General features: G+C 47.0%; 4 protein-coding genes across 4 annotated transcripts; 2 read left to right on the plus strand and 2 right to left on the minus strand.

Annotated features, from left to right (window-relative positions):
- Positions 1–428: 428 nt before the first annotated feature.
- N7446_005590 (uncharacterized protein) lies at positions 429–2,262 on the minus strand (the record flags this gene model as incomplete). The annotated part of the gene is made up of 3 exons (XM_058514338.1): positions 429–1,346; positions 1,391–1,710; positions 1,779–2,262. 3 exons carry the CDS (start codon positions 2,260–2,262, stop codon positions 429–431), a joined length of 1,722 nt encoding a protein of 573 aa, XP_058371516.1.
- A 1,553-nt stretch (positions 2,263–3,815) lies between these two features.
- N7446_005591 (uncharacterized protein) lies at positions 3,816–5,255 on the minus strand (the record flags this gene model as incomplete). Its single annotated transcript, XM_058514339.1, is given in 3 exon segments — positions 3,816–4,028; positions 4,042–4,582; positions 4,612–5,255. The coding sequence occupies 3 exon segments, from the start codon at positions 5,253–5,255 to the stop codon at positions 3,816–3,818; spliced, it is 1,398 nt and encodes a 465-aa protein (XP_058371517.1).
- Positions 5,256–11,033: 5,778 nt separating this feature from the next.
- On the plus strand, positions 11,034–18,003 carry N7446_005592 (uncharacterized protein; the record flags this gene model as incomplete). Its single annotated transcript, XM_058514340.1, has 8 exons — positions 11,034–11,416; positions 11,474–12,298; positions 12,350–13,389; positions 15,726–15,906; positions 15,960–16,137; positions 16,159–16,553; positions 16,589–16,873; positions 16,938–18,003. 8 exons carry the CDS (start codon positions 11,034–11,036, stop codon positions 18,001–18,003), a joined length of 4,353 nt encoding a protein of 1,450 aa, XP_058371518.1.
- A 1,042-nt stretch (positions 18,004–19,045) lies between these two features.
- N7446_005593 (uncharacterized protein) lies at positions 19,046–21,532 on the plus strand (the record flags this gene model as incomplete). Its single annotated transcript, XM_058514341.1, has 3 exons — positions 19,046–19,755; positions 19,807–20,661; positions 20,719–21,532. The coding sequence occupies 3 exons, from the start codon at positions 19,046–19,048 to the stop codon at positions 21,530–21,532; spliced, it is 2,379 nt and encodes a 792-aa protein (XP_058371519.1).
- Positions 21,533–24,550: the final 3,018 nt, after the last annotated feature.

Below are 24,550 nucleotides of genomic sequence, written 5' to 3' on the forward strand. Positions count from 1 at the left end.
AGCAATATTTCTGAACTGGATAAAGTACTGTAGTTGTAGCGTCATTGCGTGAAGTCTTCTATTTCGGCTTTATTGTTGGTAGAAAAACTAGCTCGAAGATTTCATTTAAGTACAGTAATCCTGCACTGGTCCAAGATACCCCAAGGCTGGTTTAACACCCTGAGGTGGGTTCAGAATTTTCTTTGTAGCAGATACCGAACAATGTTTGAGCTTAGGGGCAAAATAGTCTACTAGACGTCTAAAGTAGTCGGGTCCGAATTCGATGTTCAAAGGATGTAGTCAAAGGGCTAGGAATCATCTGAACAGATGCGGAAGGAAAGTTTTCTGCCAAAGCAGGAACAGTATTCTACCAAACAGTTGATGTCAAGGCATGAGGCCATGTGCCTCGAAAGAGGTGTCGCGTTATTTGGAAGGCTTTGGGTGGCGTTCTAATGTGGGATTTCGGGAACGCCAGCGTTAAGGTATGAAAAGAATGCTTGAAATATCGACCGACGCACAAAGCCTGCGCTGACCCGCTGGAAATTCCAATTTTGTCTCAGAAATTCTCTGGAAAGGGCAAACCTGTCAGCATGCACAGAGTCTGTGAATGGTTTCCCAGACCGTCGCTCAATCTCTACCTCATCGTTGTTGTTCAGCGGAAAGTCGCATGGATGTGGGCGAGGAAGCTCCCTAGCTTCGCTCAATCGATCCCCTTCGCTTATGGGAACTTCAAAATTGTAACCTCGAGCTAGCAGAAGGAAATGACGTAGAAGGAGCAATGATGGAATGCCATTTAATTCTTCATTAGCACTTATAGAAAAGGCACGTTCCTTGTCCTTGTTCTTTCGTGGAACGCGACGGTAGTGGTCCCTCTTGGGGGTTAATTCAAACGCATACTGAAAACTGAATCGCCAAAGATCCTGGAGCTGCTCGTTTTGGACGGTTTGCTCCCAGTAGGATCTAGATAACAAACCGGAAGTGAACCCACTGCATTGACTTCTCAGGACCTTGTCAATGGTATTATCTCCCTTGGGTGGTACAAAACAGAGCTGTCGCATAACGCATTGCCCAACATCCAGATACAGGATATCTTGAAAGAAGGTCTCAAGTGTTGGGATGGGGAAGTCAATGTCTTTCAAGTTTTCCCATATCATATTTCGCTGGTAGTCTTCCATGAAAGGAAACAGTATCTTGTTCTCGTTCTTACTTTCCAGATCAGATAAGTCTTGCGATGAGATTCTTGGCACTTTGGATTTTAGAAATTTCACAGAACCAGCGTCAATAAGGCTCAAAAGGTGTTCGTCGCCATCTACCAGCCTCAGGAAAGTCCTTCGAATATGTTCCAAATAGCAGATAATTGGCTGAACCTGTAGTGTCAATCCCTGCCTCTCCCAACGAACAGGAAACTCACCTCGTCGCTTTTCATAGCTTTCAATTTATGCAAAACTCCAATGCTCATACCGGCCCATATACCCGGTATCGGAAGGAGAGTATCAAAGGCTGTTTGCAAGCTCTCTGGGAGAGTGCGCAAATAATCTCCCTTTCTACTTCCAGGCTCGGACTCTAAAAGAGCCCACCAATAACTTTCTGCAGTCTCATTGCGGAGATCTGTGGAGCTACCTTGATAATAGCGAATATTCCAGTATATTCGTCCGTCTGAAGGGCGCTGGTCGTTTGGGAAGCTCTCTTGCAGGCTTCGCACTAGTTCGCCACGAAGATCCAGGTCATTACCTGGATAAATATTGGGCAGGGATCAGCTTGTTGGATCAGGTACTCTGGAACGCCTGCCGCTGACTTACTCGCTCCTGTGATGTAGACATCTGCTACCCACCAGGGATCCTCGATTTGGAGCTCTTTGAACATTTCGCGAGCTGCGATAATAACATTCTCATGGTCTAGGGCTGGTAGAGTATAATCCGATCTAACCTCGAGTTGGTCCATACGCAGGCCACGTACCAATGTTGGCTCTCGCGAATTGACCTTGGTAAGCCAGTCTGCAGCATCTACCACCACTGGAACATGAAACTCCCTACTCAAACGTAAGCACCCCTGGATACTTAGGATCTGGGTGAGTCGTGCAACATTGTTTCCGTCTTCAATTAGTCGATTTTTGCTTTGCCCAAAGTCCAAGTCGCAGAGGTGAACAAGAAACGGCCCCTTGAAGCACGAATCACGATAATCAAATTGCTTTCGCTCCACTTTCTCGACATCAATCTGATTTGATGCAAATGCACTTGGACGTTTTGATCGACGTCGTTGAGCTCGGGCCGTCCTTCGTGGCATGTCGGTCGTCTTTTCAACTTTGAATCCTAATTCTGGGAGTAACGTTCGCACAAGCGGGAAATATATTCAGTTTACCAGCGATAAATCTATTATATAAATTGGGAAGGCGTCCGCTACCAGGCTTGAATGCCTCAGCTTTATACGCAAAACTTAAGCTAGAATAAAGTAAACGAAGGTGAACGAATCTTTGTACCAACTACCAGAGGACCAATTAAATCCTAGCTCTTTGGTCATTGTGTCGCGCCTTTGGCATGAGCCTCATCTTAAAAATTTGAGGCTATACGATTAAATGCGTACTGCAATCGAAACTTTATATTGCCTCTCATAAATTGACACGCAGGCCCTGATATGAAGTATTTGAGGGGGTCCTTCATCGAAAAGATGGCATGCCGTTTATCTCACTCATTATGTCACGCAGTGTACAGGGAGGATCTAAATCAGGTTTACCACTCGCGCACAGAGATACTTTCTCGGACGCTCTATCTGACCACGCGTTACCTACTACGGTTACTCTGCCCCTGAACCACTTTCTTGGCAGTATTTCAGTACAGTCGTAAATAACACCATAAAGGTAGCTTCTGTAGTAGACTCATAAGGTCTCCAGGGGTTTTATAACGTTGTTCCAGCAAATAAGTCAAACAGACAGATGCCTGCCCGTTGGGCGACATTGCAAAAATTTGAAATCTCATTCTGCCAACCACTGTCCGTCTAGAGTGACCACTACGAAAGAGCGACTTGTATAGCGATAGTGTAAGTGGGTCATGTTTCTTTGCTTCCTCTACCAGGCTTGGCTTTCCACCTAGAAGACCATGATCTACTAAATTGACTGGTCGTGATCATACCGACATTGCATCTGTCAGGGCCTTGAAGCGAGGACGATGACTGCTAATCCGTTTCCCAATGACACGTGCTTTTAAGCGGCATGACCTCGACTCTGGAACTCGAGGTTCGCGATACGCCCCTCCACTCCAGGATGCCACTCGCACGCCCGCGTCAAGCTGTGGGCTCAGCCCTCCCCCGACTGTAACTCCAAGAACGATCGGGAACTCCTGTCACAATAGCAACCGCAAACTCATAGACTACTGGATCTATTCGATGGCATGGTAGAATTTCAAGCAACGACCATCCGGGAAGCTGCATCGAGTATACGATAGAGTGGAAACACATGGTGAACAAGAACGTCCTTTCACGAGACGCAGAAGAGAATATAACCCTGACTCCTAGTGCTTACTGGCGGACGACCCTGACCGGTAAGTTGGAGAAGTTGGTAGAAGTACAGGTCCCCAGTAAAGGAAGGGTAAAGTCGGACGACACCTCGATCGTGATGTCAGTTTCACTTCCACAGTAGAGTAACCAAAACCCTCCAGATTGACGGGGCCGAAGATTTCTCGGGCCGATCTTCAAGGCCCATAAGACGCGTTACAGCCACCCGTGCCGCGTGCACACCATAGCTTGTGTCCACACAAGTCCGCCATGGAGTCTCGACAAATGGCCCAACTAGGCCGACATTGACGACTGATTCTGGGGTAATGCAAGCGCGGTCTTCGAGGGATCTAGTCAATAATGCTGAGCTCATCCTCGGCATCACGCGTGGTATGGTAATAGAACGCTGAAGCTTCTGTGGCCATCTCGCCAGGGGGATTCAGATAATATAAGATCTCAGACATGATTTCGGCACCCGAACAAACAAGCACGTTCTTTTTGACATGCTCGCCTTCGTTTTCGGGAAAGAGCGCAAAGCCCCAGAGGACGCAGACGTCTTGCGACTGGTGAGTAAACACAGGCTGGACAGGGAGGCAAAGCCTCAAGGGTAAGAATAATTGCACCAGCCTGAGATGTGCATCGTGACAGAGATTGAAGATATTCGACAAATCCAATGTGCTCGGTTGTGACAGTGAAGGATTCCAACATGGATTCGGATTTGCGTGTGCAGAAAGTATAAGGGTTGCCATGATCGGAGTATTTGTTCCCAGCTTCTAGCCATAGTGCCCAGTTTGCGTCGAGGTGATCTCCTGCTTCAATTGAATGACAAGCTGGCGGGAGATCATTTGTTCCAATTTCAGATCCCGACACAGTCGATCCCGGTATAGCAATGACGATGTCGCTAGGTCCTATCACATTTTCGAAATCAAGTCCGTTCTGAGAAACGGCGAGCCGACTGATTGTACGACGATTTTGGTTGACTGTCGTTTTGACATTTCGTATTTTGATATTGAACTGAAAATCCACGCCCTGACTCCGGAGAAAGAAATATATAGGGAGATGTATCGACTCGTATTGATAATAGCCTGTGAGATCCAGACAGCTCAAAATGCCTAAGCTGTGGAAGTCGGATAAATATTGCCTAACAGCACGCCTGAATTCTGCAGCGCTGTGCCAGGGCTGAAAACCGAACCTTGCCCGAAGTTAAACCAGGGAATCAATGCGTTGGGTCGTGCAATTACGCACTGTGTCGACCATATCGTCCAAAATGTACTCCTAAAGAAGCTCTCTCGGAAAAAATGACGGATCTCCCTCTTTTGCAGGGTTTTCTCTCCTTTTATAAGAAGATGCATCAAATGTATTCTGTGGCTCCACCCTGTATTCAGCGACTCCGTGGGCAGGTGTCTGAAAGCCCCTTTATTTTGAGCGATAAAACAGGTACCCCCGTTTCTGTTCATGGCATTTTGTTCCTCCGCTGCTCGAAGGTCATGCAGATAAGAGCGACCTTCTGTCACTGCGGATGGAATCATATCGAGAAGCTCTGTCAACCCCGATCCAGCGGGAGCAGGGAGACACCCTGCGAACTGATCATATCCTGCATGCGTAGTACCTTGATGATGTAATGTTTGCTGCAAGGACAGGTGTTCATCGAGGACGTGCACAGCAGAAGGGCGTAAATGAGCATTCTTTATCAGGTAAACTGCTGATGCTAGAGATGCAGTTCCACTTCCAAGGATCCAAGCCTCAGTTGTTTCTGGTAAGCGTCGGCTGTATTGTGCTGAGCTAGCCATAGAATGTGTCTTATGGGCGAAGCAGATTCGAATGTGATGGGAGACTGGTGGTGCAATGCACACGTGTTGAATATTAAAGAAAGCTGCTAGCACATCGCGCACACATCCGCCCAATTATATCAATGAAAATTACAAGATGGTGGCGATATGAGACGTTCCAGTGACTCAGTCATACAAGCCTAAAGATTGTCTCTTCCAGCCACCGTAGCCAACGGTCGGTTTGGGGTAACCACGGCTCGCTTCTATTTGCACGGTCATCTAGGATAAAAAGAGTCAGAAAGGAGCGGATAAGCGAGAAATGCAAAAGGTCGATAGTGTTACTTCATGTTGAGTTACTCCATGTTGAGTAGACTAACATCTCTCGATTGATACCAAAACCTCTAACATAGTGGTCGGACTCGATGACGTCATAAACAACATTTTGACGTATTCCACGAGCGAGTGTCCACCCCACCCAACTCTATACAGTACAATAATTCACTTAAACAGTCTGTGCCTTGCTTCGTGCACCCTGTGCCTCCCCGGGCTTATTAATTCTTCAGAAGCGCTCCCCTGTTAACATTCAGCTGATTGCGAATTCTGTTACGGTACTTCTAATATTGTCATCGGAACGGTATACTTACAGTAGACATGATATACGTACATTTCTACTTCACTAAATGATGAAATATCCGCAAATATTTGGCCAGCTTCTATGGCAAACCATACTCTACGTGTGCAACATACTGCTACTCGGCCTCGCGAGCTTATTTCCGAAAAGGCTATCAACACATGAAGCATGGCTATCAAGTAGTCGTGGAAATCTATAGTGGTATTGAAACTGTTTCAAAATCTGTATATGAGTAGACTGAGAGTGGTGGTAGCCCTGGGACATAGTGGGCCCAAATATGGCTATCGTTTATTAAGAAAGGATACAATGTGCAAGAATCCGATGACATAGTATAATGTAGATACATTGTAATGTATGATACTAGACAAAAGGCCAAACGATCGGTTCACCTCGCACTGTACACATATTCAATCATTCACTGCGGATGTAACCTAGAGTGCTTTCGCAACCCATCATGGAATCATATCCAGCGACAAGTGGGATCCCATACTCGATAATGATTCCATTGGGACTTCCAATTTTGCTCTGCTCTTGCCTCCTGAGCCCTAGACTTTTCCAATGTTTCGCGTAAGTGGCGTATGGCCTGTATGACTTTCAAGTTTCTTGTGGAAGTGCACTTGCATATAAAGTAAGATTGTGGTGTCAAATCTTGCACTGCGTCAATCGCCGACTTGGAGAGCTCATGAAAGTTTTTAAAGCATGATTGGTAAAATTCATTCTCATATTTTTGCTGCTCCCACTGGCGAAGCTTTTCGCAGCGAGACTCGGGAAGTGATCTCCTATGTTCCGACTTTGAACTTTGTAAGCGGACTCTTGTAGTCTCCAGAGCCATGGTTGAGCCACGAGCCATGGCGATCTGGTGATCAAGAGAATTAATTTCAGGTAAGTCATGTTTAGCGGGCAGTGTGCTGATGGCACGTGGCATTACGACATCCTTTGGCGAGTCGACGGGTCGGCTGTAAACGCTAGAAGTGTCATCTCGTATTATACGATGTTCGCTCATTTTTGACAAGTTGATCAGCTGTTCATGAAATGAGAAGTGTGTCAAGGATTATGAGTCGAGTGACAGGTGTTTCAAGGCCAAAGTGATACTTGAATATTAGGATCTCAATCAACTAAGGGTATAAATATTTCCTATGCGGCAGTGCCCTCTGTTGTTCTTAGTCCTTCATTCTTTGTATTGGCTTTTTAACCTCACATTTCTGATAGATCGAATGGCAGAAAGTATCAGGAAATTGGCCGGAATATTTTCCAGGCGAGTTAATTGCACCAGCAAATAAGATTGGTCTAGAACAAGATACGAACAAAACATAGACAGAGCTGTCGTACTTGTGTAGTTGGACAGTAGGCATTACTCAGCCGAGTGATTGGGCCGGGGGGGGTGGGGGGATTGGATGAGACAATGACGGAAACACCTTCAGGGAGCGGTCAAGCGGGCCGCGAAAATATTCCTGCGCCGAGAGTTCACACAGCTCTAGAGGACATACATACAGCCGTTTCGTTGGTTGGTTGGTTAGCGTCATTTACCCGAAATGAAACTACGGATCCGTACCCAGCCTAGCGGGTTGTGGTTTAAAAACCAACTCAAAAAGCGATATGGAGCCTACCGCAACTATAAACACCCTTGTATGTACCTTCCTTAACGAACTTAGAGCTTCGCGGTGGCTGCCGGCATACATACAGCCATTCTCGAAATCGGCTTGACCGATACACACTGAGTTTCTCTTGTCTGGCCTCATCACGAAGGCTTAGCGCAGTTCGTTCATTGATGAAGCCGCAATAAGCTGAGGGCCAGTATTATGCCAACTGTATTATGCCGGTATATATTACAGTAACCGTTAAGTACTAATCAACGGTCAAAGAATGGCAGAACACAGGACTATACTGAAGCATTTTCCTCTTGCTCATCATTTATTCCATGCGGCTCTCTCAACATTTGTCCTCGCTAAAGCCTTGGTGGCGGGCACAGGGAAGAGACATTCAATGTATATCGGCCAAGCCGATTTCGAGAAAGGTTGTTATGTATGCCGGCAGGCAATGGCGAGAGTCAATTTCGTTGCTCTAGCTAAAAAGTCACATTTTCGAAAGTAATCTTTGTCCATTCTGATAGAGCCACTCTATTGATCACCGAGAACGCATGTATTCGTTTAAGAAGCGTATCAGACCATGTGCATGGTCCTCGGTCTTGTTTTTGGAAGTAAGCCCAGCCTTGGTCCCACAACACTGTGGGATTAAACGATCCCATTCACGTTTCTGAGGCACTGTAGCACGCTTCGAGTGAATTGCCTCGGTCTTTTGTTGGCCTTCTCGTCTCTTCAACCCAATAGTCCGCTGCGTACTGTATGTTTTGGCCGGCAGCCGCAGTTTGCAGAGGCCATGCAACACGTACGGATACAGTAGAAATGCCCTTCAACCTTACTCCTGTACTTTCAAGTAGCATCACCTACATCAATAATAAAAAATAAATAACCAATCAGACAGCAAAATGATGGCAAGAAGAGTATTGATATTATATTTTCAAGAAAATGTGGGACGTCATGTCCAATCCCACTATATAATCTATGGGCCCCCAGCTTGATTATGGGCTCCAAATGTTTCTTTCTCGCAACCCTGGACTTTGGCTCTTTCACAGCGTCTGGAGGCTATGCCGCCTCAAACCAACAACGTCATAGATGGAGAATTCAAGTGCCTTAAGAGGATCCAGATGAACGCGTTGGACAAGAATATTATGGCTTTCCTCGAAGCAACTCACGTGTCGGCCCAGTCCAAGGGCATAAGCAACCCAAGAGGTCCTTTCAACAGGTCTCTCATTCATTACGCTTCTATGGGGGACTGTACTGAACTACTCTTGCGACTTCTGGACATAGGCGCGCCAATAGACGACCGCGATCAAAACCAACGTACCCCTCTCTCCTGGGCAGCTGAGTATGGCTCTTACAATGCAACGAAAATTCTGGTGGAAAGCGGAGCCCAAGTCAATGCTCTAGATGATGTGTACAGGACACCACTGTCATGGCTGAGACACGCTGGGCATCCTGATTGTAAAGGCCTCCCGGTTACCAAAGCATATCTCAAAAAGAATGGGGCAATCATGAAAGGTGCCAAGCGTGCCTGGGTTTTGAAGAAGCTTGGACTTCTCTGAGTGTCTAATAAGGAATCTTCCAGCATTTTTCCAGACCTAGTTTTCGTCCATAGTCCCTATCTGTCTGTCGCTACTTTGGCTATTACATGCTATCATTCCGAAGGCTGTGGCTTTTCGCTACAAAGCCGTCTATGAATTCTTCTCCCTTTTGTTCTTTGGCACAGAGCTACGTCCCCGGGACAAACTTTTATTAGCGGCTGCCACGCTTTAATTCATGTTCCTGTACTAGTCAAAACCTTTGCTGAGATTGAAAGTTAGACTCATCCGAGATTGTCTACACATCGGGCTGGTAAGAATGTGCACTATACCTTTGTTGTACAATTCTTGCCCGTATGCAGCCTATAGAGGATCACTGGGTCTCGCGCACACTAACAAACTTGTCTCGTGATGCCATAGTTGGGTCGCTGTAGAAGCTTACCACGACGCTAATTTGCTAGCAAACGTAAACATACCAGGATATCAAAGCAAGAAGGCTTGTTGCTGGCGGAGCGCTGCACCATTACACGGAAGGAATGACATAGGAGTGGCACAGAGACACATAGATTAGGCAACTGTATACCCCCTTGGAATGTTCTAGGACGGTATCTAAATGTATGGGAAGGTCATACCATATTCGGAATAGCTGCGGACTACCAATGTCGCCATATACACGCTCGAAATCATTTTCACTTCTGTATCTCTTTGATTCTCTCTCGAAAGCCCGTCTTGCATGGCCCTATACGTCTTATGGTTAGTATAACGCCGACTCGGTATCTTCATACGGTAACGAAAATGTTATAAAAATAATTATCGTAACATGCTTTATGGCCTTGCCACGTCGAGAACACAACCCAACGGACTGACTAATTGACAGGAGGTTGGGTCAGTTGTTGGGCCGGCGCCCTCTGCCCTGATCATCACATAGCATGACTGCTACAAAGATAGCTGATTTAGATCCAAGTAAGTCTGGCGCGCGTCTGATGTCCCATTATCTGCTTCCCCTGAGTCTAAGTTGCCGACATTTTGAATTTCTGACGTTCGTGGAGGTTTGCACAATCCAGAGCCTGCAGTGAGAACCGAATCCATCTCAGCTAATGATGCACCGTTGCGGATTGCTCTGACAATTCTGTCGACTTCCGATTGATCATTGATGCGAAGACTTTCCATCAAGCGCATAAGCAAAGCCCGGTCCTGTTCTAATGAAGCAATTCTTCGTTTGTACGAGAGTTTTCGCCGACCATCGCTCTCTTCGTTCATGATACATGGCGCACCCTCTCGGTTACACGACACGCATGGTATCCCTCCATGGCACTATTTCTTTCGTGAGTCAATATTCTCCATCTGGAAAGGGTACCTACTTTGGCTTTCCGTCTTCGACATTCAAAACAAGCTGTACTAGCCTTTGAAAGCCGCTTCGAGACATGAGGGACATGACTTGGACGATGGATTTTTGATTTGGGTGCCAAGCTTTTAGTGGGAATTTGCGGTGCCATTCTACCTTGAGGCCTGAGAAGTATTGTCGTGGTCATGAACATCTTCAGCTGGTTCTGTTTTTACCCCTCTTGGTGATCAGTACGTCATATTTACTCTCTTCCGCACAATGATTGGCCCGAAACCACCGGAAAATTAGTCCAGATACTACCCGCCCCTGTTCCCAGCTTGTTCAAGTAGGACTGATCACTCCACGTTATAGCAGTCTCACCAAGTCTAGCTACTACACCACGGCAGACAAATATTCAAGGCTTTCGACAATGACAAGCTAGTTTCACGTTGGCTTTCGCTCTGCTGGCAGAATTTGATACAGTAGATCCCGTAACTGGTGCGACCACCTACACTTTTGAATCGAGTCTGTAGCCCCACCGCCAAGAAACACTAGTTCATAATGGTTGGCCTTTCCTGGACCACTTCGAGAATTGGACGTGTATTGCTTCTTACATATATTACGCCGTGTTCTCATTCACGTAAAATTCGAAACATCCGACACCTTTGTGCCCCGCCTCAGGCAACCACCCGGGAGAAGGCTTCGGACTACGTCGAGAGACTGCCAATGGACCCCGACGAGGCTTGCGTTTTTAATTCTCAAGGTAGCAAGTTGGGAATGGCAGGCCATGACACGCCCCTTTCCAGGGCACAACCATGGCTTGGCAGGTGTCCACACACCCTCGGGTCAAATGAGGCCAGCGTGTTTTCTGGAGCCCCGGGCCAGCCTGTCATGGAAAGCCATGCTCCTCACCCTCTGAAGGATAAAGTGGCTATCCCGCGGGGGTTAGGCCCCGGAATTCCGACTTCGAACAAGAGAGTCAACCGGGCATGTGACTCTTGTCGTGAACAGAAGGCAAAATGTAGTGGCCATCGACCCGCATGCCAAAGGTGCCGTCAAAGCGACATTACGTGCATCTACGCAGATAAGAAGCGAGAGAGAGATGCCAAGTTTAGTAGCATGGCCTCTAGAATTGCTTGATCATGAATTGCTGACGTTTTATCTAGGCAATCGGCCGATCTCCGGTCTCGGATACGGGAGTACGAGGAGCTTCTACGTACCCTGCATCCTCGTCTCGATCGTCAAATGGCCACGGAGGTTGAGAAGGTTATTGGTGGAGTAGGAGACCAGGATAGATCCTTTCCCCTCGGAGGATCTGGCGGCACTCAGCTTCCAGCCACGTCTCCGATGACCCCAAGACCGAGCACGGTAAAAGAGGGCCAGCAAGCAAAAAACAACCCTGTACAACCGACTGATCACACCACTGAGGACCTCAACCGGGACGGGGATACTCGAGCGACGGGATTGGTGGGTAGGCCATCAGAGATAGCATGGCTGAATACTCTACAAACGGAACCAAACACGCACAGCAAAATTGCACGTTCTTCGGGCCGGTCAGGATATCTCCCACCTTTGTCTACAAATTACTTTCTCGACAACATGCAAATACTTGTTCCAGACTTGAATGACTATCCGGACAGGCCCTCGAAAGACGCTGCTACTCAACTTGTGGGAAGCTATTTTCAAAACGTGCACGCTTCGTTTCCCTTCGTTGGGAAACCAATTTTTTTGGAACAATTTCGCTGTTATTATGCGAATTCTGGCGCGCAACCTGGTAGGAAATGGATGGCAGTGTTGAATCTCATATTCGCTATCGCTTCACGACACAGCTCTCTCGTGAAAAAGGAATCCGGAGCCGATATGTCCTACTTCACACGAGCCTGGAAGCTCTACGCGGGGGGCTTCGCTGTATTAGACCGCCCGAGTCTACAACAGGTACAGATCGAGTCACTTATATCGCTATACCTCCTTTCGCTAGGTCACATCAATAGGTAAGTTCTTTACCCACCGCATCCAAATAACCAGGGACTGATGGTGAGCAGGGCCTGGCGAATGTGTAGCATAGCAATACGATCAGCAGTGGCCATTGGGGTACATCTTCGTACTGAAAACGCGGCCATTTCTAGCATATCTAAGGAGACAAGGTATCGCCTTTGGTGGGCGTTATACTCATTAGACGTTCAGTTATGCTTAATGACTGGACGGCCGCTCAACATGGACCTGAGATACTGTACAACGCCTCTTCCTGTGCCTTATCATGAGGAAGACTTTCTAGATGGCCGTGTTGCACAAATTATTGCAAACGAAGATATCAGGAAGGCTCTGGTATCATTCCTCATTCCTCGTGCGGCCAAACCAGACAGTGGAGATCAGCAACGTTTTGCACGTTCCCTTCCCTCGGCTGTGATGGAAGGAGGTGAAAACGATCCAGACGTGTCCTCTGTGCCGGAAAGTATCAAGCCCAACACATCACTATACTTCTTGTGCCGTGTAGGCTTGGCTTGCATTGGCAGAACCGCCATGGACGAAATCCACTCTTCTAGCACCGCGTTGCTTTCGTGGGATGAGGTAGAGACTTCAATCACCCGAAATAACGCATCCGCCGATGGCTGGTTGGCCCAACTACCGTCATACTACAACTTTGACAAGTCATCGCCCAATTGCCCATTTGTTCGTCAGCGCACTAGCCTAGCATTTCGGTTCTACTCTATCAAGCTCATTATTCTAGAACCTTGCTTGCGCCGCGTGATCAGGGTATCCACTGAGGGCCCTTGTAGCGTCCACTGCCAGACCATGGCCGCTATATGCATGCAGGTAGCACGGAGTGTCCTCGACATTCTACCCGACGAACCAGATGTTTCCTGGCTATATGAGTATTGCCCCTGGTGGTCCATTCTCCATTATATTATGCAATGTTCCACCATCCTCATGGTCAGTCTTGCTGGTCAAGTTGAACTTGGCTCTATACGACTTGAAGAAACAGTGCGCTATATCAGGAAGGCTTGTCGATGGTTACATGAGATGTCCAGGACTGATGACTTTTCCAGACGTGCCTGGAGCATTTTTCTTGAATTAGCTGCATGTCATATCCCGGATTTGGTGCCTCCGACAACTGCACGCTCTTGACATCGTTCTCGAGACGGCTAACTGGTAATTTCACTAACCAGCCTTGCAACAATCGTGCTGCGAATGAACATTACTACAATATTTCAAACAATGAGGATGTTTACTACATATTTCTAGCCCAGGCTCACAGCACCCAGTACGCACATAAACAGGATGTGAAGTTAATTTACGATCCTGAATGAACTTTTGTTGACTCTTCGCCACGCACACCGAACTCTCTTACTGGGTTACAACAGACAATAATAGAAATGGCCGTGCAGGCGAATCGGAAAATAGAATTTAAAATCGAGAAGATTCTATCTTTAGAAAAAGATTATTACAACGTAGCCAAATTCCGGATTAGGGTGGTTTCGGGTACGAGCCGAGAAACAAAGCGTGACTGTCCACGGGGAAGTCCATTTCCTAAATCTACCGTACAGAATTGCAGGGCCGTAAACGCAGCTCTGTTTAGTTTAACAAGAGCTTGAATGTGGCTTGCCAAGCACTTTGTACATTTATGCAATTATTGAACATTCTCTTGTTTGTTCAAGTTCTGGCAGAACTTATGGCAACAGCTATTCAGGCTATTTACGTGGTGATAAAAATGAATACAAACAAGCCCTGATGATATATGAAAGTGTATGTATGGAGAGCATGTCTGAGCGATTTCTATCTACTCACACTTAACTACTGACGGATGTTGGCGCTGTCGTAAGTCTGGGCGCTATCACGAGCATGTCTCACACACTCTAGCATCAAACATGATTGGATTGTTATCAGAGCATTGACATTTGCCAGTGGGTTTGAGTTCAAGTCTGCTAGCTTGATAATACAGATCCTCTTACTCGTAGAAGCCAGCGATGCAGCCGAGCTTGCAGTCATTGTTAGACTTTCAGTTGAGGCTTGCGGTCGAAGCCAAGGACAATTTGGCAGGCACCTCAGTTGTGCTACTTGGTGCTCCGGCATCTTGAGATATAGATGACACAATAGCATCCGTTGCAGCGGTTGACGGACCTATTGATGTCGACGATCGATCCCTTGCTACGGGATCACTCAGAACAGACGACTGAGAAGAGGCACAAGAGCAGCTCTTCTCACTCTGTATAAGTTGGGACCTTTTGCTGGTATTTGCCCTCTGGAATCTCTTCTTTGAAGAACGGGAGGCTACGATAGTAAAATCGCTACAGATAAGGCTAGAACTGTATACGCCTGTTCATTTGTCGGTCGGTGAGCGTTTTCCTACCCTGAGCACTATAGCAAATAATGAGGAACTGACAACGGGAGAGAACATTTTCAACCCCTTCGATACAGGATAGATCGGAATCAGTTTCACCACGTCACTCTCATGAGAATCTTTCTCGAACCCTACTAATCAACTTCTGACTTGGCGCGGTTTGAAGCATCGAATCGTGTTGAAAGGTGCTATCATGTGACAGAGGGTTTCATATCTTACATGAAATACTTTGGCCAAGAGTACCGTCGTTCTCACAGCCCCTTAGCTCGCTTGTTGGCTACTCCCCTCTACATATCCTTAATCTCTTGGCAGCTATGTCAAGTAGAGTTGACGTTAACCCCTTTGGATTAGTTCGTGTTAAAAGAATTTGAGAAGATCGTTTTGGAGATCAATGTTTAAAGCATATATATACGTGTACATATAATATTTCAATTGTCTAGCTTCATCAGCTTTTATATCAAGGCCATCATAATCTTGAGATTAATCTTGCTGTTAAATATCTTGAATCTGATGCCAGCTTAGTATATTTCCAAATGAATTTGTTTCATAATCATGTAGCCCAGACAATAGTTGCTCTATCCGCGGAGAACCGGAGACTTCTTGTAAGCAAGGGAGTCTGACCTCATTGGTGCGGCAAAAAGTTCCAGCCAATGATACTGCGTCTATCGGCGACAGCCAAGATGCCTTGAGCAAAGCACCTATACACATCAAGCGCCCCATGCAATCGATCACAGGGCTTCAGAGGACTTGTCAACCGTCGCTCTTGGCTGCTGTTTATAGACCCTCCGGCTCTGCCATCCCCCCTTCAACTTCCTTTAACAAAATTGGCCTTGACCGCCGCTTTGTTTGCACCATGAGTTGGCGAGCGCAGGCTGACTTGTGTACTCCCGATGACTTCCAGTTCGACATTCCAGCCGATCAGGTGACTCTCTTCCCTTCGAACTTGCCCGGGTTTGATAATGTCTCATTTCAATTGCCGGAATCCGTGCGCAGCTGGACCAAACCTCCAATTTCCCAAGAAGTCAACGGAGGGAAATATTCGATCCGGCTGAACGTCGAGGAGCCGCGTCTTCCTAAAGTTCCAATACCCCGAGCAACAAACCAAATGAACGCCGTCACGCCTGGCCGAGTGAAACAGGCGTGCCAGTCTTGCCGAGAACAGAAGGCGAAATGTAGTGGCCACAGGCCTCAATGCCGTAGATGCGAAGAGAATTCCTTGTTCTGCGTTTATGAAGACCGCGAGCGGTTCAAGATGACCAAGTAGGTCAGTTTGCACAGCACCTGAATGTCAATCTTTAACCAGAAGATATTAGACAACTCCACAGTCTTGCAAACCAAGTTCAAACCTACGAATCTCTTTTACGAGAAATCTATCCCAAGCTTGGCTTTGAGGTTGCAAACAGCGTTGATCATGTTTTCGGCTCCAAATATCGTGATCATCCCCGCCTGGAAAAAGTCAATTCACTTTCAGCATCTATAGGAGGAAATTTTGTTAACAATGATTGAATACAGGATAGCCTATCATCATCTAAAGATCCAGCTCACGTATTTCATGAAGCTGATTGCCAAGGTGGCTCCGACGCGTCTTTACCTGCCGTTGTTGCTTACTGCACCACCGAGAATTACAATCAGAAGGGGGAAAGCCAGGCCATGGGATATGTGGGCGACCACTCTGCGATGAAGTGGCTGTACAGACTGAAGTGTCATCTTGATGATAATAACCGAAACTCCAATGTTAAAGACGATTCTTACGACAACTTTGACTTTGCCCGAGGCAAGTTTTCTTCTGTGAACTATTATTTGGATGACGTGAAACTTCGGTTCCCAGAGGATGCGGACATCTCGCGACGGCCCCCACAAACAATTGCCGACCATCTGGTTTCGGCTTATTTTGGCGTTACGCACGTGTACTTCCCCTTCATCAGGAAAGAAATTTTTTAAGTCAGTATCGATCATTTTATTCTGATCAAACAGCAAAACCAGGGAGAAGATGGTTGGCTATCTTCAATTTGGTTCTAGCTGTCGCAGCAGCGCAGTCTTGTGCGATGAGTAAGGGAACTCTACCTGAGTCCCCAGAAGTTCAGGAATGTAACGCGCATAACACATTTTTTGGACGTGGGTGGAATTTGGCCTTGACCGACTCTGTGTTGGAACCTTCAAATCTTCAACAGGTGCAGGTGGAGGGGTTGGCATCCCTCTACCTGCTTTCCGCTGGACATGCAATTAGGTTAGTTCTTTGATCCTGCCTACGTCGGTTGTTATTATGGATGGTATCTAAGAAATTTGAACAGGGCATGGAAGCTTTGTGGCGTTGCAACCCGGTCAGCGATAACAATGGGACTCCACCTTCGCTCTGAGAGTAACACGATATCGCCAATATCTAAACAAAGCCGGTATCAACTGTGGTGGGCGCTACAGATGCTAGATACTAAGTTGTGTGCAACGATTGGCCGGCCGTTGAGCATGGACATAGCTTTCTTCACTACTCCTGCACCATCGCCGTATGGTGATATGGACCTTTCCGAAGAAACGTCGACACCGATTGATCTTCGTATGATAAGTGCAGATCTATTAGCAAGCGACGATTTTTCTCATCCTACACTATTTGAAAGTCCGACGTATCAGGCGCTTCCCTTGCGGCGCACTTCGCATGCGGAAACCAGAGGGGAGCCCAACCCGCAGAAAGCAGTGGGCAAGCTCATGACTACTAACTCTCTACGCTTCATTTATGCTATTCAGCTAAACCATATCATGAGACAAGCCATTATTGGAATTTACACGACAAGCGCTCGGAAGTCACGGCAGCATTTGGAATCCGTCATACGTTCCTTAAACAGCTCCGCTGACCACTGGCTGTCCAGTCTTCCTTCCACATGCGGCTTTTTGAGAACAGAAGCGGCGGATCAGCTTGATTGTCATCGCACGAGTCTCGCCTTTTCTTTCTATTGCACCAAAATTCTGATTCTACAACCGTGTCTGCACATTGCTACATGTCAATCCTCCGACAAGAATCTGCCGAACTCTTTTTGTGCTTCTATGGCGGCTTTGTGCATACGAATGGCGAAAGAAACAATTGATATCTTCCCTGACGAGCCAGATACAGCTTGGCTCTCCACGTCGTGTCCGTGGTGGTGCGCTCTACATTATCTCATGCAGTCCACGGCCATTCTGATGATTGCACTATTCAAAGGAACGCAAATAATCACGGCCGATGCAATCAATGTCCAGTTTAAGGTGCATAAGGCTGTGCGATGGTTGAGGGCCATGTCTATCGGGGATCCCGTAGCGCAGAAAGCGAGTAATCTCTGCCAGGATATTCTTGCTAACCACAGCGTGGGGGCTGCCGTTTGCCAGTAAGGCATTTGGAAATATTTGCAGGAAACTATGTCGTCTGTTTTCAATAGTGCACTCGGCCTTCACCATGTTCGGTTCCTCTGACTTTCCTGGAGGCTGATGGGTACTGTAACTGCGTTGGTCAAGCCACGTTTATCTCCAATTTGAAGCCCATGGTTATTGCCACGAAATTGATATCGATGACCTGATTAAATAAACGTGCCTTGTTTGTAGTTCATGAGAAGGGCCCGTTATGTGGTTCTGAGCTGAAGAAGGGGAACCCCCTGTGTGGGTGGATCAGCTCGTTTCCAGGAATCGAGCCGACCCGAGCCAGAACCCTCAAATGAACACAGCATGATAGGTTAGCCAGCTCCAGCCAGATAAAAAGCAAGCTTGGAGACTATAGTTTCAAATACGCGAATGGACAATGCTGGAACGCATTTGGGTCGTTGCTAGGGCGAAACAAACGTATGATTTCCAGCCTAGCAACCGCCTTTTTTGACGTCCACAGATTTGAGTGGGCCTCCAAGCTCCCAGGAAACTGCTAGATCGACAGGTCACGTGCATTTCCTAATACCTAGCATACCCCCAGACTTTTAGCTCGGAGTCACTGGTGACGCGCGCTTCGCACGCTGATGCCCTGAAACGATGAAAAGGAAAGGCAGGTACAAGAAGCTAAAGTCATATATAATTGCTAACTTTAAAATAGGCTGTCGTAAGAATGATAATATTTTTAGATCTAGATCTAAAGTACTAACTTAATTATAAATACATACCTTAAATGGCTTGAGATTTTTGTTGAATGTACTTGCTATGATTACTAGTATATGCCCCTGACACAGCCTCAATATTGTGATCATCCTGAATTTCGCTCTCGCATTGTTACCTTCTCCATAATTGGTAGCCTCGTCGCCAATCATTTACAAAATGGGTTGGTTGATCGGGCGCTCAGCCGCAATAAAACGCAGGGATCGCGAGTCTTTGCCAAGAGGGCTAAAAACAAGTAGAAGAGCCCCCATCCCCCACCTTCGCCTCTCAGCATAATTTAGCCTTCCAGTGTTTCGCAATGAAAAACCCCGTTCCCTTGCCGGGGAAGCGCGAAGTACGCAACATATGGGCCTGGGCTCGTTCTCTAGCCACTTCGCAGCGCTACGATGGGGCAGCAGACAGTGATCCACACGATACCGAGCTCCTCGTACTTCCCAGCCAACAGTCGCTGGCTTCCGTCTCGAAAACCACGACAAAAGAGCGAACCGTCCAAGATCAGACTCTTGACACTCCTATGTTAGGTGAAGCAACAGCTAGTACCGACGAACACAGAGACATTCCAGCAAATGTTTTGGAAAATAACAGTCCTAACAAATCAAGACCCTCCTGGATTAAAGGTGTATACCTCTGTGGATACGCGACTGCCGGCCTCCTACTATCAAATGTCATATTTGTTTCCGTGACTGGCGGATTATCTTCCAAATTCCCGGGAACAGGAGGATCCTCGAATTCAAAAGTGATATATGACGGTTCTTGTGACGTGACAGGTCGGTGGAACACAGGTCTCCACATTATAATCAACATTATCAGCACCTGCACTCTTGCAACAAGCAATTATTGCATGCAGACTCTTGTCGCCCCAACTAGAGACGAAATTAACATAGCCCACGCAAAACGCCGCTGGCTTGACATTGGAGGTTCCAGTTTTAGAAACATCTTCGCTATATCGTATGCCCGACTCGGTCTGTGGATAGTCTTGCTACTTACTGCCACGCCATTTCATCTACTGTATGGAGGTATGTCTATTGTTCTATTTACAGCGTACTAATGTCGCCTTAGTTATAACTCACTCGTGTTTGAGAGCCTAACTTACAACCATTACTGGTCCTTCGCCGCCCCATATGATTTTACGCCTGAAGACGTGCGAAATCTCACGACTCCCGCCTTGCATGATTGTTTTGGGATAGGCGCGGGGGACTTAGCGGGTACAAGTCTAGATTCAGACAAAAGATTCGACTGGAACCAACAAATTCTTCAGATTGAAGGATCAAAGACTGAGAGGATCTCCGCCGAGAAATGCTACGGAAAAACATCTATAACCAATGGCCTATCCGGCTACAGAGGGATAATTCTCCTAACGAGCAACCGAAGTATGAGCGATGGCGGAACTGAGTCTGTCCTTGGAATTGAGAACTGGAGCCACCCCGGCGAAGTTTGGGCCGCTCCGTTTGTGAATTCGGATCCCAGAAACATACAGGATCATGAATGCACAACCTATGATGCATTCCTCCACCTTGAATACTACAAAAAAGACACAATGCACGTAACGGAGTGCCTGGCATTCGAGGGAAAAAGCAATTGCCAACTGTTTTACAACCCTATTATCGCTGTGATCATTATTGTTGCCACCTTCGTCAAAGTTATTGCGATCTTCCTGGCCGCCCAACTTCATAAATCTCGATCAACCCCTCTTCTTACGTCAGGTGATGCGATAGCTTCATTCCTGGAGGACCCAGATGAGACTACGAAAGGCATGTGTTGGGCATCGCTGAACAGCACCAAACAGAGAAACTGGATAACATGTCCGAAAGGACAGGAACCACAACGGCGGGCCGTAAGATACCAACGTCTCACCAGGCCTCAGCAGTGGAGAAGAGCATCTAGTCCAATACATTGGTTTGTAACAGTGTTGATGTGAGCCACTTGAACCCGATACGCAACCTGAATGCCTAGAAGCTAAACAAAATTAAGCGTCCTTATCTGCATTGTGACCACCACTTTGATATACCCGTTCTTTGCTGTGGACTCAATGAATGGCGTGGGAACCGACGAACTTACATGGCAAGCAATCTGGGACTTGGACTCCATGGCAAGAAAAAATGCTATTACTGCCTCTGGTTCGAAAAACTATTCAGAACTCCAAGGTGTGGTGATTGCGAATAGCGCCCAATTGGTAGTCACGCTCTGCTATTATTTCTATAATAGTCTGCTTACAAGGATGTTATTGAGTGCGGAGTATAGCTCTTATGGGGTTAACAGGAAGCCACTTCGCGTCACTTGGCCTGTTGAGGGTAGCAAGCAGCGTTCAACCTATTGGCTATCTATCCCATACCGATATGGACTTCCAGCGATGGCCCTATTCACAATACTCCATTGGCTTGTCTCGCAGGGAATCTATTTTGTTCTGGCTTTTCCTTACGATGCAGACGGCAATCTACTATACGCGCAGAAGGAAAGCGCACCAAAAATGTCATATATGCCTTTAATATGCGCTGGTGCCCTTCTTGGTGTCCTGGGTATCATGATTATTGGCGTGTCATTCCGGAGACTCAAGTCAGCAATACCTCTCGCGGGAACTTGCAGTGCTGCTATAAGCGCAGCCTGCCATCCGCCCGAGAACGTTCGTACAGACACCGTGACGCACGGTGAGCTGATGTGGGGAGAGACCGATCTGCCATGGGCCTTGGACAGCGGGGATGATGATGAAAGCGATGGCCCAAAGGGACATTGCAGTTTCACCCCATCAGAAGCAAGGCAGCCTTCTTTGGACAAGTTATACGCCTAGATCACAGTGTATCTTGCCCCTACGCTGATAATACACTCCTCTACTGGTAGATTCGATGACCCTTCACCTATTGCGCATTATTTTGTTACAACACCAAATTAAATACCATGTCATAATTAATCAAAAGGCGTTTCTTCCAGGCAATTTACTTGTCGTTCGCCAGATCAGGAATATTGGTAGATGGGCGACGTTGAAATATAACTGAGAGCCCGAAAGGTTTAGACTTCATGTATACCCACCCATGCCGGATTGTGAGAAAGACCGGGCCCGTAATCTAAAAGCAGCTAGTAGAAAAGAAGAAGCGGATATAGGATTGGCTCGGAGGATGTGAGGGTTTCACGTATACGTAGATGAGGACAGCATCTTCGTTGAATAACCAGTATTAAGAAAAGCTATTTTCAACTCCAGATACAAGACGTAGCGCGAGGAAGCAAAGAGACAGGCTTCCTCGCGTTCTGGGGAACCCATATGCGCCATGTGGGCCCCGCAGGTCATATCTCCAAACATGCTCACGTTTCATGTAACTTAATCTCTCAGCCCCTGCAGTCCACCAATTCATCTGCAGCAAAAGTACGTTCTTCCTCATGGCGACCGTCCTCCGTCCAGGGAGTCCACAGGCCCTAGGCGCGGCAGGTTTGGAGCCAATACCCAACAACGCGCCGGTTCTTGTCAGCGATAAGACTAGGGTCAGCGGAGCAGTCTCAAACCCTGGATTCACGGCATGTTCGATAAAACTGCCAATAGTCCCGATCCGCAACGCCACTTTTCGAGTAAGGCCTGGCCAATATCAAAACCTGATCAATCAGGATGCTGCGGCTAGCAAGAAGAATGTGCGTTTCAATGATACTTCGAAGAAACCCGCTTGTTCTTTCGAGCGGATCCCCCTTTTATCTTTGACATTAAAGTCAGCTCCAACCGGCCGTGGAGCGACCTCAACGGGTTCGACATATAGTAAACATTTTCAGATTAGCCACGGAAAATTTTTTTGCATATTGAACTCTACTCACAGTGCACCTTCGACTTCCCATGTTTTCAAAAGCAATACTGGTGTGGAATGGTAGATTTGGTCTTACGGGTATTACGTCGGGTTGGATTGGATGTGGGGCCGGCTCTAATACCATCCAATCAAACCGCGATATCTGAGGCCGTATAAAATACGAATAATTTTAGTTTCTGTTAAAATCCTTATATTTCTATAATTATTGAATTTATATATTCAAGTGTATATGCCTAATAAGTATTGGACTTTCCTATTTTCATAAAATTTTTATATCTTTTAAATATTGGGGACGCGCGCTGCTGCACGCAGTTGCCCTCAAAATGAGACAGAAAGACGAGCACTTGAGGGCACGCAACACGTGAGGGGACAAGTACCAGACCAATGAGAGCGAGGCTTGGCGCGAAATTTGGCTGTGTTTCTCGCAGCGTCTACTCCGCCTTCAAGTCAGCCTCGCGCAGACCGGCGGTTTGTAACCCCTTTCACTCCGTTCCTTCGTTTCAGGGCATTTCATCTGCTCACTGAGCAGAGGGGTGAGCAGAGTGAGCAGTTGGAGGCGCTGGTTGCCCCCTTCAGCGGCCTCCCACTGCTCCCTCCGAAAATACATGTACCCTCCTCCATCGACATCCAGATTTCCCTTCGCAACTTGGTGCCCAGACTGCCTCAAAACTCGAAACATGATATTGAGCAAATCACTGATTGCCTCCCAAATTGCTAAAGCTGCTGAATGTCGTAAGCGTTCTATCACCAACATCAGCAGCAACCTCCGCCGGTTCGGGAATTTCAAAGCACCCCAGCTCGAGTGGGTCGACGACTAAGCATAACATCTCCGATGATAGAAGTTCACTATGTGATCGCGTCCTCAGAAAAGCTCGGGCTATATATGGACGAAATGGCAATCATTTTATGGGATACGTTCCGTGTCCAGGTCACAAATTCGAGCCTTAGGGCGCTTGCTTCGGTGGGTTAGTCGAAGAAGGTGGCTCGACACAGTGCAAAGGAACAGAACGCGGATTTACGAGATTTCTATGTATATAACCTGTCGGATCTTCAGTCATATCACTTGGTCAACGTGGATGAGTCTGGATGTGATAAACGGATTGGGTTCCGATAGACAGGTTGGTCTCCGTTACGGACGGACCATTGCAGGTAGCCAACTTTCATCGCGACCAGCGGTACCAGATACTGCCCGCATATTGCCATGATGGAATTGTGCTCTCTCGTATATTTCAGGGCTCCACGGAGGCTGGAATCTTCGAAGACTTCGTTGATCAGCTTCTTCGGCATTGTGGAAGATGGCCTGAGCCAATGTGCGTTCTAGTTATGGACAACGCATCTTTCCATCATTCTTATCGTATCGATGGAAATGTGTACTGAAGCGGGAGTAAAGCTCATGTATCTACCTCCTTACTCACCTGACTTGAATCCTGTCGAGTTCTTCTCGGAATTGATTCATTAGACGGAACTGGGTGCGGTAGGGAGAAGGCCCAGAACAAGGGTTCCAAATTTTCCTTGAGTGGTGTATAGAGGTTGTTCGATTTCGAAAGCAGAGTGTTCTGGGTCATTTCCGATATGCTGGCGTGGTCGTTGGCACTTACTAGTTGATAGTGCTTGAGGTGTCGTGGCGTTAGGCCTTGGAGTGACAGAAAAAGTATATGTACAGTTACCCCCAACATACTCATGCTTTTTCTCCTAGTGCCTAATCCTAACGCGCTAAACTGAATCCTGTCAGGAAAAACCGACCGACTATTCTTGATGTATTTTCGGTAGATCGCCAAAGGTACCGTAAATACGATTTCTCGGCACGGGGACAATATTCCTCCGTAGACATCCAAAGTTGATTTTAGCTTTACAGCGATCGTAACAGTTTTGTGGACCCTTCAGGCTTTTGCCCTTCTGAAACCTAAGAAACTGGTGCACTGTGAATACGATGTTCCTGCATTCCATAGTACGCAGACAGAAGGCAAGTTCATCCCTTCACTTGACGTCGACCTTATCAACTAATCACTTCCTAGAAAATC

The sequence above is a fragment of the Penicillium canescens genome, assembly GCF_028828765.1.
Source record: "Penicillium canescens strain IBT 15451 chromosome Unknown utg000004l_segment0_segment0, whole genome shotgun sequence".
Taxonomy (NCBI): Eukaryota; Fungi; Ascomycota; class Eurotiomycetes; order Eurotiales; family Aspergillaceae; genus Penicillium; species Penicillium canescens.